Source organism: Triplophysa rosa, linkage group LG22 (assembly GCF_024868665.1).
Source record: "Triplophysa rosa linkage group LG22, Trosa_1v2, whole genome shotgun sequence".
Taxonomy (NCBI): domain Eukaryota; kingdom Metazoa; phylum Chordata; class Actinopteri; order Cypriniformes; family Nemacheilidae; genus Triplophysa; species Triplophysa rosa.
In genome coordinates, this window is record NC_079911.1 from 18,558,439 (window position 1) to 18,575,574 (window position 17,136).

At 37.5% G+C, this 17,136-nt stretch overlaps 2 protein-coding genes across 14 annotated transcripts; one reads left to right on the top strand and one right to left on the bottom strand.

Annotated features, from left to right (window-relative positions):
* Window positions 1-558: 558 nt before the first annotated feature.
* On the bottom strand, window positions 559-8,012 carry zmp:0000001301 (rab9 effector protein with kelch motifs). 12 transcript variants are annotated; one of them, XM_057320423.1, is made up of 20 exons: window positions 7,984-8,012; window positions 6,123-6,243; window positions 5,938-6,014; window positions 5,722-5,771; window positions 5,581-5,623; window positions 5,162-5,240; window positions 4,988-5,076; window positions 4,742-4,888; window positions 4,442-4,493; window positions 4,091-4,191; window positions 3,914-3,999; window positions 3,650-3,731; window positions 3,478-3,563; window positions 3,217-3,304; window positions 3,087-3,135; window positions 2,923-3,010; window positions 1,989-2,089; window positions 1,817-1,901; window positions 1,562-1,666; window positions 559-1,066 (listed from the first exon to the last, which is right to left on the bottom strand). In XM_057320423.1, the coding sequence occupies exons 1-20, from the start codon at window positions 8,006-8,008 to the stop codon at window positions 962-964; spliced, it is 1,659 nt and encodes a 552-aa protein (XP_057176406.1). In that variant the 5' UTR covers window positions 8,009-8,012; the 3' UTR covers window positions 559-961. The 12 variants fall into 12 exon arrangements, with proteins under 12 accessions (XP_057176406.1, XP_057176410.1, XP_057176408.1 ...); XM_057320427.1 differs by lacking the exon at window positions 7,984-8,012 and adding an exon at window positions 7,168-7,283 and having other exon boundaries at window positions 5,722-5,794; window positions 6,174-7,025; XM_057320425.1 differs by lacking the exon at window positions 7,984-8,012 and adding an exon at window positions 7,168-7,283 and having other exon boundaries at window positions 5,722-5,794; window positions 5,938-6,057; window positions 6,174-7,025.
* On the top strand, window positions 7,036-16,577 carry mfsd14ba (major facilitator superfamily domain containing 14Ba). 2 transcript variants are annotated; one of them, XM_057320436.1, is made up of 12 exons: window positions 7,036-7,342; window positions 9,312-9,410; window positions 9,717-9,779; window positions 9,864-9,991; window positions 10,106-10,220; window positions 10,368-10,586; window positions 10,743-10,856; window positions 11,301-11,372; window positions 11,717-11,829; window positions 13,046-13,143; window positions 13,267-13,421; window positions 13,510-16,577. In XM_057320436.1, exons 1-12 carry the CDS (start codon window positions 7,256-7,258, stop codon window positions 13,723-13,725), a joined length of 1,479 nt encoding a protein of 492 aa, XP_057176419.1. In that variant the 5' UTR covers window positions 7,036-7,255; the 3' UTR covers window positions 13,726-16,577. The 2 variants fall into 2 exon arrangements, with proteins under 2 accessions (XP_057176419.1, XP_057176420.1); XM_057320437.1 differs by having other exon boundaries at window positions 13,513-16,577.
* The last annotated feature ends 559 nt before the right edge of the window (window positions 16,578-17,136 follow it).

Sequence of the window (17,136 nt, forward strand, 5' to 3'; positions counted from 1 at the left end):
GCGCATGCGCAAGCACTGCGACAGGCGTTGGGGAGACATGATCGCTCTCCTCAAAAGCCCACTGACAATGGTCTGGATAATAAAGTTTATATGAGAAGCAACGTAGTGATGTCATACACAACTGTGTATAACGTGTTACATGTGTATATTTTTATGAATGACTGGCAATTGCTAATACAGTCTCTTTGATGGCACATGTCTTGTGGAAACACAAATGCTTATTCAATCAAGCCGATGTTTTTCAAAGGCAAAGAAGTCGGTTTGCACTTTCTTGTTGTATATATAATGAGAATTACATAATTAGCCCATAAGCTTCATAAACTAAAGAAAGGTGACCTATTAAAAGTCTGATTGTGTTTGGCTTTAAATGTAGCCTATAAGGCTATTGAAATGCAGGAGACGATTATTAAGATCACCTATGAGATTATATAATATAATTCATAGGTTATACATTTAATTTATATCATTCAATTTATACCAAAAATGAATAACAAAAGATAAAAATTGGCTTTAGGATAACTAATGCAGAGTTAAAAGTCAATCCAAATGTTATGCTGTAAATGTTTTATTTGTTAGTGTAAAGGACAGATAAAGTCGTGATATGCGGTCATGACAGTACAATCATTTTCACTGACCCAGAGGCTTCACAATTTTGTACTGTAGCCTACATAAACAACTGGCGTAAAACATATTTCATTCATTATGTTTCAGAAAGAACCTGTTATAAAGCATCCTTTCCTTTTGAACCGGTCATAAAGTGATGCTGTTCTTTGTTAGCTCTGGTAATCCGGTCGTCTTTATATCTCATGACATCCATTAACACCCACGACAGAATCATCAAACCTCCAGACAGACGATAAAACCCAAAAATCACAGTAAAAGGGAGTGGCATCAATAATCTCGCCGTTTCCCAAACAAAACTCTGCCGTCTCCCTCTGTGGTTGCCATGGAGACAGTGTCTTCACATGCCTTTGAACTGCTGCATAATGGACAGGAGCTGCTCGCTGCGTTTTTGGATGTTGCACTGCTCCTCTTTCAGTCTCTCCTGCTCGTGAAGCACCTCCTCCTGGAACATCAAACCAATTGATGATTAAAAATCAAAAGGATCTCTCTGTTCATGGCGTGAGACGTAGGCGTGGCTGACCTAAAATTAACTTTTAATGACAAGTTTAGCTTCTTTGTGGACATATTTCCTATTGAAAAAGAACGTTTGGGTGGGGCATACGGAAGGGCTTGTTTTTAAGTTTTTGAAACAGCTAATAATTGACGCAGACATTGGTGGCAGGGAGGGACATTTTGATTGGACAAAAATAGAGCACAACATTACACATCAATCATTTTTGGAGAATTGAAATGTCTACTTCAGTCACCTTTTAGACGTTTTCAGACAGAGCTCATTTTCATTGTATCTCCATATATGTTCCACAAAAAATAATTTTCCACTGACCAGACGGATTACGTATAAAGAATTTGTAGTAAGTTTAAAGCATGCTGTGTTTGGCGTGTCTCTATCACTGGTTTGTAGGGAGTGAGTGTTTGTGGTTACTGGAAGGTCACACACCCTCAGTTTACACAACTCCTTCCTCTCCTTGTCATTCTCGTCTGCTCGCGCGCGGAGCCAGGCCTCGTTCTGAGCTTTGTGTTTCTCCAACACGTCCTGAAGTTCCTGTCCCATCACAACCACAAACCATCCATTGTGAAGAACAAGTTACAATCTAACAATGTCATGTGTATAGGACTGTGCAAACAAACACAACTCTTCTGATGATAGATTCTTTTAAGCCGTATGTAATATATTTTGTGAATGAGACTGGACCTGTTTCTGTTTTAGGAGATGCTCATTGTGCGAGTCCCTCTCATTCCGTAAAACTTCTGTGTCCCGTGCGAGTGCAGCCTTCTCTCTGTTATGGGTGAGAAGAACAGATTCATTTATTTTCAAAACGTAACTAATAGGCTAAGGAAATTATTTGGTACATAATTATGTTTACCGGTCTAGTTTTTGGAATTCCTCATCTAACATGGCAAAAGCTTTGTGGATCATGCTCATGGCCTCATCACGCACTGCTGTGAAATCTCTATGAGCCGTCACCTACAGAAAATAAAATGATTGTTTTATCTTGATAATAGTTCACCCCAAAATGACATTTTTGTTATCATTGGCTTACCCTCCAGTTGTTACAAACCTGTATGCATTTCTTTGTTGTGCTGAACACAAATAAAGATATTTTAATGAAAGTTTGTAACTAAGCCGTTTTGAGTCACCATTGACTCCCATAGTAGTCTTTCGTCTTACTATGGGAGTCAATGGTGACCCAAAACGGCTTAGTTACAAACTTTCATTAAAATATCTTTTAATAATATTTTTGGGTGAACTATTCCTTTAAATCGTATCCTTTCGAATTACAAAATGAAATGCAAAGTGAATATACTAAAGAAAGCTTTATTATTCCCATTATTGATTACCATTTAGACACATTTTTGCCCGGTTTCACAAACAAGGCTTAAGCCTAGTCCCAGACTAAAATGCAAGTTTGAGCTGTCTTAACTGAAAATAACTTGCAATGACAAATCCTAAAACATGTCAGTGCTATTGTTTTGTCTCAAGATACACACTAGCAAAGTTTTTACTAAGACATTTTTATAAAAGCTACTTAATTCTTATAATTTAACTAAGGCCTAGTCCTGTTTTAAGCTAAACCCTGTCTGTGAAACCAGGCTTTTAAGTATAAGTTAAATTCACTCCAACAGATAATACCATGATTTATTCATATTCACTTATACTTGTATACTTCAAATATATTATACTTTAAATAATAGATCATTATTCATTTTGACTTTGCAAAAATAAGACTTTTTGTTATGCATTAAAGTAAGATACTGAGATTATGTGACTTTATGTTGTGTGTAAAATGCATGAATCACCTGAATGTGTTCATTTGTGTAGTTTTTAACGGTCACTGGAGACTGACTGAGCTCGTACTTCACATTGGGAATCTTAGTCGGAGTGAAACTAAAAGAGAAATGGTTTGAATAACGGAAAAAACAGAGGTTTCATATGAAACTTGAATGAGAGAGATGTGTGTCACCTGTTACTGAGGCCCTGCAGTCCAAACTCAGACAGAATCTCTTTCATCACTGTACAACAGAGAGCAGCGCGAGTTATGATGAACAGAGTTCAGATAAAATGACAACTGGTGACTAGACAATGACATTTACCTGGCTGTCTTTCCGAAGGATTAATTAACTTCATTATCTTCAAATCATTGAATTCTTGCTCTTCATTTCTGCCTCCAAACACATAAAGCTGAAGAAGAAAAACAAGTTTATGAATTCAATAAAAGAATGACTAACAATGTTTCAAACTTGTGTGTTCTCTCAAATGTTAGGACACACTCATTGTTTTGTAATGCATTTGATAGTTTTATACAAACTACAAGGAAAAAAAGGTAAATAAATTAAGCTTGTTGATGAACATACGTGGCTATGGACAATGAACGCTGTGTGTCCGTGCCGTCTGACTGGAGGGATGCCCACATACAGCGGTACCTTCCATTTCATCTTTGCTGTGGTATGCAGATAAAACAGGAATAATGTAAAAAATACCCAGAGTACACCTGGGTATTCCACATTCAGTTTCAGTGTTTCTTACCGATGCTTAATTTGTAAATTTCATTGGCTGATGATTCTGCTCCATCTGGATTACTGACTGTTCCTCCAAATAAGTAAATATCCTAAAAAACAATAATAAAAGCAAAACAGTTCAATTGAAATTTGACATAAGAAGCACTAAAACTGTTAGTAGTGATGTTGTGACACCCAGAACACTTTTGCCAAGCAAACGTCATTCACATTCTCTTCAGAAGAAATGTATTTATGTTAATTAATGTTGTTTTATTCAAACTGATTTCATCACCTTGTCATGATGTGATGTGAAAGTTTGACCAGCACAAACCACAGGAGAGTCTCCCTTCACTTTACTCTGTTCCCAGACCAGGCTCTCTAAGAGAGAAAACATTCACTATGTACTATAATGATGGCAGTAAAAAGATCAAATATTTGGATGCGAGTACCGTCTCGGGTTGTGTTGTACCTGTATTCAGGGCATATATGTCTTTGATGGGCGAGCCGTCCTCTGAGCAACCACCAAACAAGAATATCTGCTCACCCACTACAGCAAGTGAGTGGTTATATCTACACAAGATACAGATAAACATAAGGATGGATAGATGACGCATGGGAATGCGAAGAGTCTCAAACGCAGTAATTCAGCAGAAAAAACAACAGCTCACAGCAGTTTTAAACAGATGGCCAGAAAACGACGCTCTCACTTTTCAGTTCCTAAACATTTACACACTTGTTCACTCTTATTCCTTTTTTTTAAGGATGGATCGTATGAACACGAAGTGAAGTTAAATTCACAGATTATATCAAGAAGGAATACCTTTCTGAAGGCAGAGCGCCAGTGGTTTTGATGGGCATCCAATGCAATGACACTGAAATAACAGTAGACGAGCTATTTATACATCATTTACTGTCCTCAACTTCCTGTTTTTTTTTTTACTTTTCTGACTTTCTTTTTTCGCGACACAAAATTAGGAAACTTTGAAGAATATTATATCATTTTTATATATCTATTTATGTTATACGCATCAATGTCATATTTCCAAACACGTAAGGGTTAAAAACGAGTAAATGATGATGATACAATTTAATTTCCAAGCGAATTGCTGAATTAACTGACTTGTGTTAAACATCATCAGATCATCTGTAGGGACTCCATCCTGAATGCCTCCATACACATAGATATTCTCTCCTAGAGCTGCTGAACTGTGTTTCAGTGTCCGCAGAGACACGCCAGCAGTGGGCAGCTTTTCCCACGTCATAGTCACTGATACACAAGAGAAAGAACAGACAACTCAACAAAAATACACAACAGATTATTTGAGCAAACCATCTTGATCGTATAGATCAATCTCATATATCATACCAATGTCAAAGCAGTAGACACCTGCCAGACATTCTTTAGCTTCGGGATGGGAAGAACCTCCAAACAAGTAGAGTTTTCCTTTAACTACACTATGAGAAGAGTGAAAGGCTTGTTGCAGTTTTTTAACACAGTATAACAGAATGAAGCATTTTTATCCGAATGTCTTCTCATCACCACAGTGAGTGTCCTGCTCTCGCCGTGGGAACGTCTCCTTTCTGAGGCATCTGCTCCCATGTCACACGATTTGCTGAAACTGACACATTTAAAATGTTACATCTTGCTGTGCATTCAGACAAAATTGGTGATTTAGAGCAGTGGTTCTCAAACTTTTTCGTTGTAAATCGGGTGCATCGCTTTGCGGCCCCCAAATAAAGATTTATAATCTTACTTGATCCAAAAACATATTCAACAATGCTGGAACATCAATTCTTTTGGTGGTCTTATTTTTCTGATGTTTGATTGCGTAAAATTATAATAAAGTTCTATATTTCATAAAATGCCACAAAATCCGTGGCCCCCCCTAGATCCATCTTGGGCCCCCCAGTTTGAGAACCACTGATTTAGAGACATTCCTTTATGTGTAAATTGCATACCTGTGATCATGTAGAAGTCATTAAGATACAGTGGGAAATATTCCTAAAGCCATAAAATATATCTCTTAGTATTTGCCAAGGCTCTCCGGTATGTAAGAATCAATAATCTTTACGAGCCATTTTCTTAGCGGGTTTACACACCTCTGTGCTTACGTTTGACGCTCCTCCAAACAAGAAGGCAATATTTCCCACTACAATAATCGCATGACCGTATCTGTAAGATTTAACAAACTTTCATCACATTCAGCCGATCAGAGTTGTATTTATTGTCAGAGCATTCTACTTACAGTTAGTTCACCTTGTGCCTGATCACGTCTGTGAAGGTTTGAGACACTCAAAGAAAGTTGTATCGCTCACCTCGGGCTTGGAGGTACTCCTGCAATTTCCTTGTCAATCCAGTGTCCACTTGCCAGGGCCATTTTAAAGTCTGTTTACTGTTAAATTAACGTGTGTTCCACTTAATTCAGTTCTTCTGTTCTGTGAACATCAATAGGATTGTGTCGTGTGCTAAATGGTTTGTCCCAGTGGATATACTCACTCACAGGTACAGTATACCTGTACACTCTCTAAAGCAGCTTGTAAGATGAGCACACCTGTCGCTTAGTGATGGAGGTAAACAAACTTCACCAGCTCGCCACATTAACAGATCTGCTGCCATATAACCTCACAGAGAGAGAGAGAGAGCAATTTAATTCAATTAAGCCACACCAGACAAATAATTAGTTGAGATTGGATTGCTTCAGTCAAAAGCATTGTTATTAATAGCTTACAAATAGCTCTTTTGTAAATAACATTTATGGTTTTACCCAAACGGACTTACAGTGCATTTATTTTTTATTTGTATATGTTTGGGAGTGAATCCATGCAATCCATTTCCAGCATATGCATGGGTTTTGATGGCACAGTTACACTAGTGCACCATATACACTGTCACCTATTCAGACGTCCACTCAAGTTGTAAATGTAGTAGTAGTAGGTAAAAAGTAAAAAAATAGTATGTGTAAATAAGTTGAAATAATGCCCCAAGGGCAATAAAAACAAAGGCAAAACATCCCGAGGTTGTCAAAATTGATGCATAAATGTATTTTTAGAATGCAAAACTGAGCATTAATTTTATAACAAATAAACAAGTTAGATAAATAAATACATGTAAAAACAGCAAGCCATTTATAGTATTGTGTAATGATGCGCCGTCCTCATTTTGATCTACTGGCCTGAGCCTTGGTAACATCATCTGAAAAAGGAAAACATCATCTCATAAGGTAATAGACGGTGACGTGCCTTTATCATTGGCCCAGTGAGAAACTGAACCGCCGTCCTGAGTCCAGATCAGCTGAGTTCACTATCCTCCACGGCACACTATGTGCGAGCATCATATGACGCTGGTTCAGGAACAGCTGTCTGCAGCTTCGCAGCGCCGCCGAGTGAGGTCGCTGTTCTGCGCGCTGCATTCACGCATTCAACGCACAGACGAGAAATTGAAAGTGTGGAATCATTTTGTCGACGTACAGTTGTCAGTCTCGTCTTGTATCTACTGAATGTGTTCACCTGATTATAAATATAGAAGTCATATTTAGACGGTTTCACCTCCGTGTTAAAGCTGGAAGGAGGCGGTGGTTCGAAGATATGCACCCAGCAGGATGGATTTTATGTGACTCGTGTGAGATCTGATGAGATGATGATGGCCCAGGGAGAGAAAGATCCAAAACACACCAACCAGGTCGTGCTGGTCAAGAAAATCATAATGAGGCATGACAACCCGGTAAGACATGACCCGAGCATGCGTTGCGTTACGGTATTGAATGTAAAATCTAACATGCCATTGACACTCTTTCATCGGGCGCCCCTTGACGTCTTGTTTATTTGAGCTAACGTACAACAGCATCCGTTAAATGCACGTCGAATAAAACACCTCGATATACCTTGTTTTATATTATATTTGTCCTTATAATGTATATACAATATTGTGTAAATGTATGTAGATTTATGCGCGTGAAGCGGTGTTAGCATCTCAGCTAACGTTAGCTTGGAAAATCCCAGTTGTACATTTGTGACAGGGTTTAAGAGCTGTCTTTCATTATATGTATCGCCAAATTTCATATATGGTATTTTTAGACATATCTCATCGTGTTTTAACGCCTGTCACGTGTGATTTGTCGTTTGGTCGTGAGTAAAGCTAACAGATGCTACTTCAGCCGATCCAAGCAGTTCAGTCTCTTACGTAACAGACGCAAGAGCGCGCGCACACTTGTGCTGACGCACCCCAGGCCGAATGCTTTTCTTTTGCGTGTATTATTTTAGTTCTGACTGTACTTTGAGTATATCGGGTAAAGCCAAAATGGTTTTATATTTTATCCAATAAACAATGAATAAATTAAAAAAGAACTGACGCACGAGTCTCACCTCTCACAGCGCAGTCTGTTGTCATGGAGACCGTTTCACTCATTTATCATCGACGTCACCGAGGGCTCGGTGTTACGTGTGTAAAAGTGTCAAGTGTGTCACTCATAACACTGCTTTTGTTCTTTAGAAATAGAAGATCGTGTATGGCATAGTTATTATAGTTTTGATTTTAGTTTTATTAATATTTTAAATTAGCTATTACTTTTATACTTTTAGTTTTTTTGTTAATTTTAGTTAGTTTTAGCAATTTTGCTGTATGCTTTTGTCATTTTATAATTTATTTGTTGATTTGTTATTTTGCTATATAAGATTAATTCATTTTTATTTTAGTTTTATTTAAGTTTTGGTTTATTATTATTATTTTAGTGCTTTAAACTTATATCAGTTTATTTTTGAGGCACCACTTCAATTTATCATTTAGTTTAGTAAGTTTTTCCAATAATTTTAGGTCAATATTTGATTTGATTTCAATGAACAGAAATGTTTTCAAAATTGTAATTTTAGTAAACTAAAATAACCTTGGTGTATGGCTGTGACAAGAACTTGTTATAGCAGCTAGAGCACATACTTATTAAAGGGACAGTTCCCCCCAAAATGAAAATTCTTTAATCATTTACTTACCCGGCTCAGATTGTTCCGAACCTGTATCAATTTATTTGTTTTGCTAAACACAAAGGAAGATATTTGGAAGCATGTCAGTAACCAAACCGTTCTCCTCCCCCATTGACTCCCATACTATTTTTTTCCCTACTATGGCAGTAAATGGGGGGTGAGATCTGTTATGTTACTGACATTCTTCCAAATATCTTTCTCTGTATTCATCAGAACAAAGAATTGTATACATGTTTGTAACAACCTGAGGGTGAACAAAAGATAACAGAACTTTCATTTTTGGGTGAACTATCGCTTTAAATTTAACGTATAATAAAAGTTGTAGTTGAAATACAATTACAGTTTGCGTAACAACACTGGAAAAATTTGACCAACTTTTTTTACATTTATTTAACTTTACATGGAACCTGATTTATAAAAATAGTTTTAGCAGACTTTTTGTTGTCTCCAAAGACAAAATCTCCCTCATTTGTATGTCTGTTTGGATAAAATCTTCTGCCGAATGAACGAGTGTAAATTATGAGCTATCGCATGGTAAGAGTGAATATTTAAGGCCAAGTCATAAAAACGGTTCTGTTAGTGCTGGATTAGGACATTTTGGCACCAGCTTTTGTTTAACCAGAGACCCCACATGAATACCAATGATGGTTCCCATCGAAACCTGTAGTCTTTGGAAACGTGCCACGTTCAGCTTCATGATATTTCTAATGTTCCAGGTCCAGCAGGGAATTGGAAAGCCCAGCGTATATCATGCCGTCGTGGTCATTTTTCTAGAATTCTTTGCCTGGGGTCTCCTCACGACGCCCATGCTGACTGTGAGTCCTTTAACTTCTTAATATTCTGAGCTTGTGCTTGTCATGATAAATGCTTTTAATTCCTTAAAGGAACAGTTCACCCTTTTACTCACCCTCACGTACTGTAACTGTCCGTGGAGAATGTCCCAGATGCTCTGTTCTGCAGAAAGAAAGTTGACAGTGATTTATACTCTCGCTCAAGCTCTTAAGCACTACAAAAGCATATGTGATAACGTCTTGCTCAAGTTTAACACAGTATATTTTCTACCCTGTAGTGAGTACTGCATTGAATTCTTGTCGCTTACAAATCTTTTTTTTCATTTGCAGGTTTTACATGAAACATTCCCCAAACACACTTTCTTAATAAACGGCCTCATTCAGGGCGTGAAGGTAAATGTTCTTGACTACATTATACACTTCAAGCGAATCTGTGGTGGTTGACGTCAGGATGATTTTGCTTGTGTTGTTCATCAGGGTCTGTTGTCGTTTATGAGCGCGCCATTGATCGGCGCCCTATCAGACGTGTGGGGCAGACGATCGTTTCTATTGGTCACTGTATTCTTCACCTGTGCCCCCATACCTCTTATGAGACTCAGTCCATGGTAAGATCTAAAAAAAAATCTAAAAACATCAATATAAAGAAAAGTCATGAGGAAATTTCGTAGAAATCTCACTTTAAGGCCATCTCTTGTTTCCGTTTGTGTTATTGCATTCAGGTGGTATTTTGCCATGATATCCATGTCCGGCGCGTTTTCCGTCACCTTTTCCGTCATATTTGCGTACATCGCAGACGTTACGGATGTGCACGAGAGGAGTACGGCGTACGGACTCGTAAGGGCCATTTATTAAATCTTCTCCAGTGATACATTTTGAAAAGATGTCAGAAGAATATTGCTACATATAACAGAACAATATTTGGTTTGTCAAGCAAAATAAAAGTTCATTCATTCATTCTCGCTGTCTGTTTCACGGCTTCAGGTTTCTGCGACGTTTGCAGCGAGTCTTGTGACGAGCCCGGCCATCGGCGCGTACCTCTCGGCCAGTTACGGTGACAATCTGGTGGTGCTGTTAGCGACGCTTATCGCGCTGGCCGACATCTGTTTCATTCAGCTGGCCGTGCCAGAGTCTCTGCCTGATAAGATGAGACTGAATACCTGGGGAGCGCCGATATCATGGGAACAAGCCGACCCTTTCGCTGTAAGAACTCGATATTAATGTAACAAAATATAAAAACGTTCCAAATAAAATGCTTAATATTAAATATATGGTTGCTGATGAATTAAAATACATTTATAACAATGTTTCATTGCTGAAATCAGACATTTCCATTGATTTCTTTTGCTTTTTTCACAGTCTTTAAGGAAGGTTGGACAGGACACAACAGTTCTTCTCATTTGTATAACAGTATTTTTGTCGTATCTCCCAGAGGCGGGCCAATACTCCAGCTTTTTCCTCTACTTACGCCAGGTACTGTATTTATGTTACGCTTTTAATGAAAAAGCGTAAAGATGCAGTATGTTGTGTTGCCCTGTTGGCCCAATTAAAGCAGCCGTCTGCATGCATTCAATTTTAATCAGCGGTTTTCCGGCAGAGCAATTTATGAAATGACTGAATCCTCATTTTTATTGCCTTCTATTGTTTGCCTCAATTAATTCACTGGAATGACCGCATGGCGACTGTTAGAATGTTTGTGCTGCAGCAACTTTAAAATGCAACCTATCGCATTTTTCTTACAACTAAAAATAATTCTGTTTCTGTAGCATGTGAACCGTTACTCACTATTAGCTTTCAGTATGTATGAAATAAAATATAGACCTGCTACGGATCATTACTGGACCTAACAGAGTTCATTCGATTCGGGTTCACCGGTGCAAACTGATGGGGATGTGCTTCTATCTCTCTGTCTCACAGGTCATTAACTTCTCGCCCAAAACGATCGCGGTGTTCATCGGCGTGGTGGGAATTCTCTCCATCCTGGCGCAGGTATTTAATTGAGGCAATATTCTTCACTCTGCCTTATTGCTCGCGTCGTCGGGCTGGCGAGACGTCTTGTGAAAGTGCCTCTAACAGATGAATCTAATTGAATTGAATTCCGTTAAAAGTTCACAGGTAGAGCTAATGAAATTAAAGCAGGGCTGCAATGAGCAGACAGCGTTGCTTTTAAAAGCTATATATGTCTACGGTGGTGTAATACCACGGTATTCTTTCTATTACGGTATTCTAGACTTTTTTGTAAAAGAGCATTTCGTTTTGAATAGGCTTATTTGTTATCAGCATGTCTGATTTGAATGATATATCTAATATCTGCTTTCTTGTGTTCATGACAGACTCTGTTTCTCACTTTATTGATGAGAACCATTGGAAACAAGAACACCGTTCTTTTGGGTCTGGGTTTCCAGATTCTTCAGCTGGCCTGGTACGGTTTGGGCTCTGAGCCGTGGTAAGTGGTTTTGTTTTTATGTATATTTTTGACATGTGGAATCAGAGCTGCACAAAATATCAAAATTGTTTAAATAAAAGGATCAAAATGAAAAAATTTCACAATATGCATATTATGACAACCGTTACGAGTTGGCTAATTTGTATGAAAATTCTCTTCTCTTTCAAACTCTTTTGTTCATTTGATTTATTAGGTATACTTCAAGCATATTTTTAAGTAGGCCTATACTTGTATGTAGAAAGTAGCTACATTAGCACACTTAATCAAGCATACTACATAAGCATGCAATGTATTAGTAGTATACTAGTGGGTGTACTATATCAATATGACTTGGGACTAAAATGGTCTAATTTTAAGTTTATAAAAGTATACTTTTAAGGGGTGGTTTAACAGACAGGGATTATTTTGAATCAGGACTAGGCCTTAGTTAAATTAGTATATTGTCATTTTAAAAAACATACTTTACAAACAAAACATTACTGTGTGCATCTGGAAACAAAACAATTGTACAGATATATTTTAAGATATGTCAGTGTAAGTTGTTTTTGATCAAGACACCTCTAACATGTAAGTTTGGACCAGGCTTAAGCCCTGTCCGGGAAACCGACCCTAAGTGTTCCATAAGCATACTTAAACAAGTGTATTAGTACTATACTATACTATATCAATACTACTTGGGACTAAAATGGTGTAATTTTAAGTTTATAAATCTATACGTTCCAGTTGGAAACGTTGAATACACACACAACTAGTTCATACAAGTGAACGTACATTTTCCTGACATCTTACAAGTTCAATACTTCAATACACATTTTCAATTTATGAATTAACTACTACTAGTTTGGTCATTTTTATACAAGTATACTTGTAAGAAATTCGAACATTATAATTTTATTTGACTATTTATATATTATTTCGAATGAAATAATATTGTTTTTATATCGAATATTATGCGACCGTATGTAAAACTATGCCAAAAAAGTATTTAATAAGCTACTCACACGAGTCGAAGTTTACTTTGAATACTTAATTATACTATTATTAGATATATCTCAAACCACGAGAGTGCAAGTAAATCGATTAATTTTTTCTTAAACTTAAACCATTACCCGTATTCCATAACACGTTTTTCTTCGATGTCGTGCAGTTCTACTTTAAAAAATGACTTTGATATTTTATGGAGTCATTATCTGAAGTGGTTTGTCATGTTGTTCAGGATGATGTGGGCGGCCGGCGCTGTAGCCGCTTTGTCCAGCATTACGTTTCCAGCCGTCAGCGCTTTAGTGTCCCGCAGCGCAGATCCAGACAAACAGGGTAAATCAGCAACATGGTATTGATAAAACATTGTGAATCGTGCTAAACCCCAGCGACACTTTCAATCTTAAAGTAATGATATTCTGGGTGTAGACTGATTGATCTGTGTTGTTTATTCCTCAGGGCTGGTTCAGGGAATGATCACTGGTATTCGAGGTCTCTGTAATGGTCTGGGTCCTGCACTCTATGGTTTCGTTTTCTTCCTCTTTAATGTCGAATTGAACGGCATAACGCCAATCGAAGCGGATTATTCCATCCCTCTCCAAACCTCCAATGAGGTACAACAGCGTTCTCACCTGTATCTCATCCACCTCTTGTAAATTCTACCTGTTATGTCATTTTCCTCTCATCTGTGTTCTTGCATAGAAGACGACAATCCCCGGTCCTCCGTTCCTCCTCGGCGCCTGCACGGTTGTGGTTGCTTTTATAGTAGCTCTGTTCATACCGGACCTCCCCACGCCACCGGCCACGCCCTGCGTAACCCTTAAGAGCAGCGCCTGCCTGGCTGGAGCCCACACCAACACCCCGCTGCCCGGGAGCGATGAAGACTTCGAACCCTTGCTGGAGGACAGCAATGTGTGACAAGCACACAAAAAGAAACGATAAGCTGGTTAACACATGACAAACGCCCCGTGGCTTATGTATTTATTTTTCTGACTCTGTTGTTTTTAATGGTGATGGTCAGTATAAGTTTTGCACTCAGAGGATTTTTATTGAACATTTTACAGTGTTCTGCATCAAACTGAATCGACACATTAAGGGCTTTATTATAAGTGGAATCGGATGGGCCGTAGAAAGAATCGCGCTTGCGTTCTGGCTGGTTCTTGAGGAACCTGGATGCCTTTGGTTTGGTTGATTTTTCTGAAGTTTAAAGCCGAGCGCTTCGTGTGTGTAGATATTTGGGCAAATTGCAGTAAAAGATGTCGTCGATGGAGAATATTATGATTTGAAGCATATTGTCACCGTCAGTGAGATTCATGATACAGCAGAATTCTCACAATGACATTTCACCCCAAAATGAAAAGAAACCACATTTTGTAGAAAATGAAGGACCGTTGAGATTTATTTGCATTGTGCATTATTATTCATCATAATTCTTGCTAGATTCTTATTGGTGTCATTGTTTTACTGTATTACAATACAAAATCTTAGTAAGCATATTTTTAGTCATTTTTGATAGTCGGCACACAATAAAGACATCACAAATACTACCATACTGTCCAAAATAGTCACAGTAATTTCAAGATGCATTGCAAAACACATTTTTAGGTTTTTAAAGCTTTTCTTAATGCAAAATGTCTTTTGATTTTGGGGCGAGATGTGCCATGTTCCTGACGGGTTTGTGAGATTCATTCCTAGAGATGAATATGATAGTATCGGCAGACTGATTGCTTGGCTGTCTGCAGTGCTTGAGTAAACACAAGCCTTAAAGTCACATATCCTGTTGAATAGATTCGAAATGAAGCCGGTCGCATGAGCAGTATCATAGCCAAACTCTCCACGCTGAGCCACTTGTGTTCAGACACTAGAGGAGATTTGCCGTACTCATGTTAACATAGTTCTTTCAAGACAGTTAGTTATATTATACTGTATGTATAAAGCCCTGTTTACACAAAGGACAATAACTACAGTATAAAGTGTTAAAAATGATATGAGAATGAGTCCACAACCAGAATGATTCAGTTGAACGATAACGTTGGATCACTTTTTTCTAGCTGATCAACGATAAAATATTGACAGCCAATCAAAATCCATTACATTTGAAAGGGCTTGTGCATTTAAAATGTAATGATGTAACGTTAGCGTCCATTGACGGGGCTTGACTGCGTCTGTGTGTTTTCTATGCAGTAGTTTTAGTAACTGTCAATCATACAACTTTGTCTCAAGTTGTAAAGTCAACATGAAAAGTGACCCAATTTAGTGTCCTAATACATGTTTCTTGACATCTGTGAGCAATTCATCGCAAGGAAAATTTAATTATGATTGTCCTCTTACTGGAAATTGATTTTCAGCTGAAGTATTATCCATAACGGCCCTGTAGCGTTTTACTGCAAAACATTATCAATAGATAAAAATGTCTAAACATCCTTTTCATATTGACTTTTAACTTAGACTTCAGAGAATTCCTGGTATTCGATACGTTTTTAAAGTAAATATTGCAGTTTTGCTTAAAATATTTGTACGTTTTCTGTAAATGTAACTGTATCTTCATTTTTGCACTCATGGAAAATTTGCATTGTGCATTTGTTGGAGTTAATAATACTCGATTCCTTTCGGTATATAAATGAAGGACAATTCTGAAAAAGTAGCCAACACGTACACACCAGCTACCTCATTTTTGGAGGTTTTGTGGAATGATGTGAGAATTTGATCTAAAAAAAACCCTAAATGTTTATTTTTTTAAATCTACTTTTCTTCTTTTGTATAGTCACATTACATTCTCACAATACTGGATTTTGAATCAGTTTTCCACTTTCATATTTGCTGATGTTTGTCGATTTTAGGCTTCCCAAGTCGACAAGCTTGTGCATTTACAGAATGATTATTTCGATTTGCTTAAGGAATCTGTTGAAGTCCGTTGCGTGTAAAACAAACAAACAAACTGTGAAGCATCTCATAAGAGTTTGAGAAGCTGCAGGTGGTCTTTAGTCTGACCTGCGCCGGCTACTTCCTGTTTGTCAAACGCATCATTTCTTGACACATCAAGCATTCCACAGAAACGCAACGACAGCCCCAGTATTCCTTTCCCAAAACCTTCGGTGACCCCAGAAACGATGATTAGAATCCAAAATGTTACCTCCCATCATTTATTCTCCACCTTTGACCTTTTTGTCTGGCAGTTTTACATTATCAGAATTCTGAGTCGTATTATTATTATGCAGCAAAGCAACGTGAAACATCTTGCGAAAAGCTTGAAACTGCGATAGCGTGTGTGCGTTTGTGTTTTTTTTTTTTTGATTGCAAGATTGCAATTCCAAGATGGATAAACGCTTGGTACCGGCCCATGCTTTGGGTTTTGTATATATAGGATAAAATGTGCACAGCTTGTAACATCAATGTATTATAATGATGGTCATATGAATAATTTTAGGATTGTACAGTATTGTATATGTGTTGAATAGTATCAAGGAAAACCCTTTTACATGTTGTCAGAGCTGAAATATTTTGGAACAGAATGACACGTTCCAAATATCTCTCAAGCAGATGTTACAAGTGTCGTCTGCAAAGCACGTAAATAGTCATTTTAGTTTTTTAAACATTGCTCTGAACATGTTGGTTTTTAGTATAATGTAAGCATGTAAATACCGAAACACATGGAGCAGCTATTACACATGATGAATATGATGTAGAGGAGGGCCTTGATGTATTTATTGTCTGTATTGTGGGAATCTATTAAATAGTTGCAAATGCTAAATAAAAGAACACTAAGAGTGTGATGTCATTTCCTGCTGCTGTTTTGTTGGCCATTAGAGGACACTGTGGTGCTGTCTATGTGATGCATATGCAGTGTTGGGTGTAACTAGTTCTAAAGTAAGAAAGTTTGCATGGATATTTAAATCATCAAAATGTTGGCATCTGATCTATCAGTATGGTGAAAACCTCTGGTAAAAACTTTTCTGGTAGACTTTTTCATCTTAATTGCTGATATACACATATTTTGTGAATATCACATTTAACACGATGTCATTAGGTTCCATAGGTTCGTAGCAATCTTACAAATAAACAAAATAACAAGTGCTAAGTGTTGGAAGTGTTTTACACAAATATTAAATGTGGTAAAGATTGTTCAGTACTGTATAAATGAAAACAGGATTTTTGATGAAAAACCAAACGCTTCAATCCAGAACCAAATGAATTTTTCTCCAGTAAAAAACGGCATCAAAACAACAATCTTTACTTGTATTAGATTTAAAAATGTTTACTTAAATATTTGACTCTGGTGATGTTTCATTTATATGAAATGCCTCTATGTCTACACTCTTTCAGTTTGAT

What these genes read in the sequence shown, in the direction of transcription:
- mfsd14ba (XM_057320436.1), top strand. Translation starts at nt 7,256, where the DNA reads ATGATGATGGCCCAGGGAGAGAAAGATCCAAAACACACCAACCAGGTC. An exon ending in AACAAGCCGACCCTTTCGCT is followed by an intron (nt 10,587 to 10,742) that starts GTAAGAACTCGA and finishes CTTTTTTCACAG; the next exon opens with TCTTTAAGGAAGGTTGGACA. An exon ending in TTTTCCTCTACTTACGCCAG is followed by an intron (nt 10,857 to 11,300) that starts GTACTGTATTTA and finishes TCTGTCTCACAG; the next exon opens with GTCATTAACTTCTCGCCCAA.
- zmp:0000001301 (XM_057320423.1), bottom strand. Translation starts at nt 8,008, where the DNA reads ATGACAACAGACTGCGCTGTGAGAG. An exon ending in TGTCTACTGCTTTGACATTG is followed by an intron (nt 4,889 to 4,987) that starts GTATGATATATG and finishes CTTGTGTATCAG; the next exon opens with TGACTATGACGTGGGAAAAG. An exon ending in AATTTACAAATTAAGCATCG is followed by an intron (nt 3,564 to 3,649) that starts GTAAGAAACACT and finishes TGCATACCACAG; the next exon opens with CAAAGATGAAATGGAAGGTA.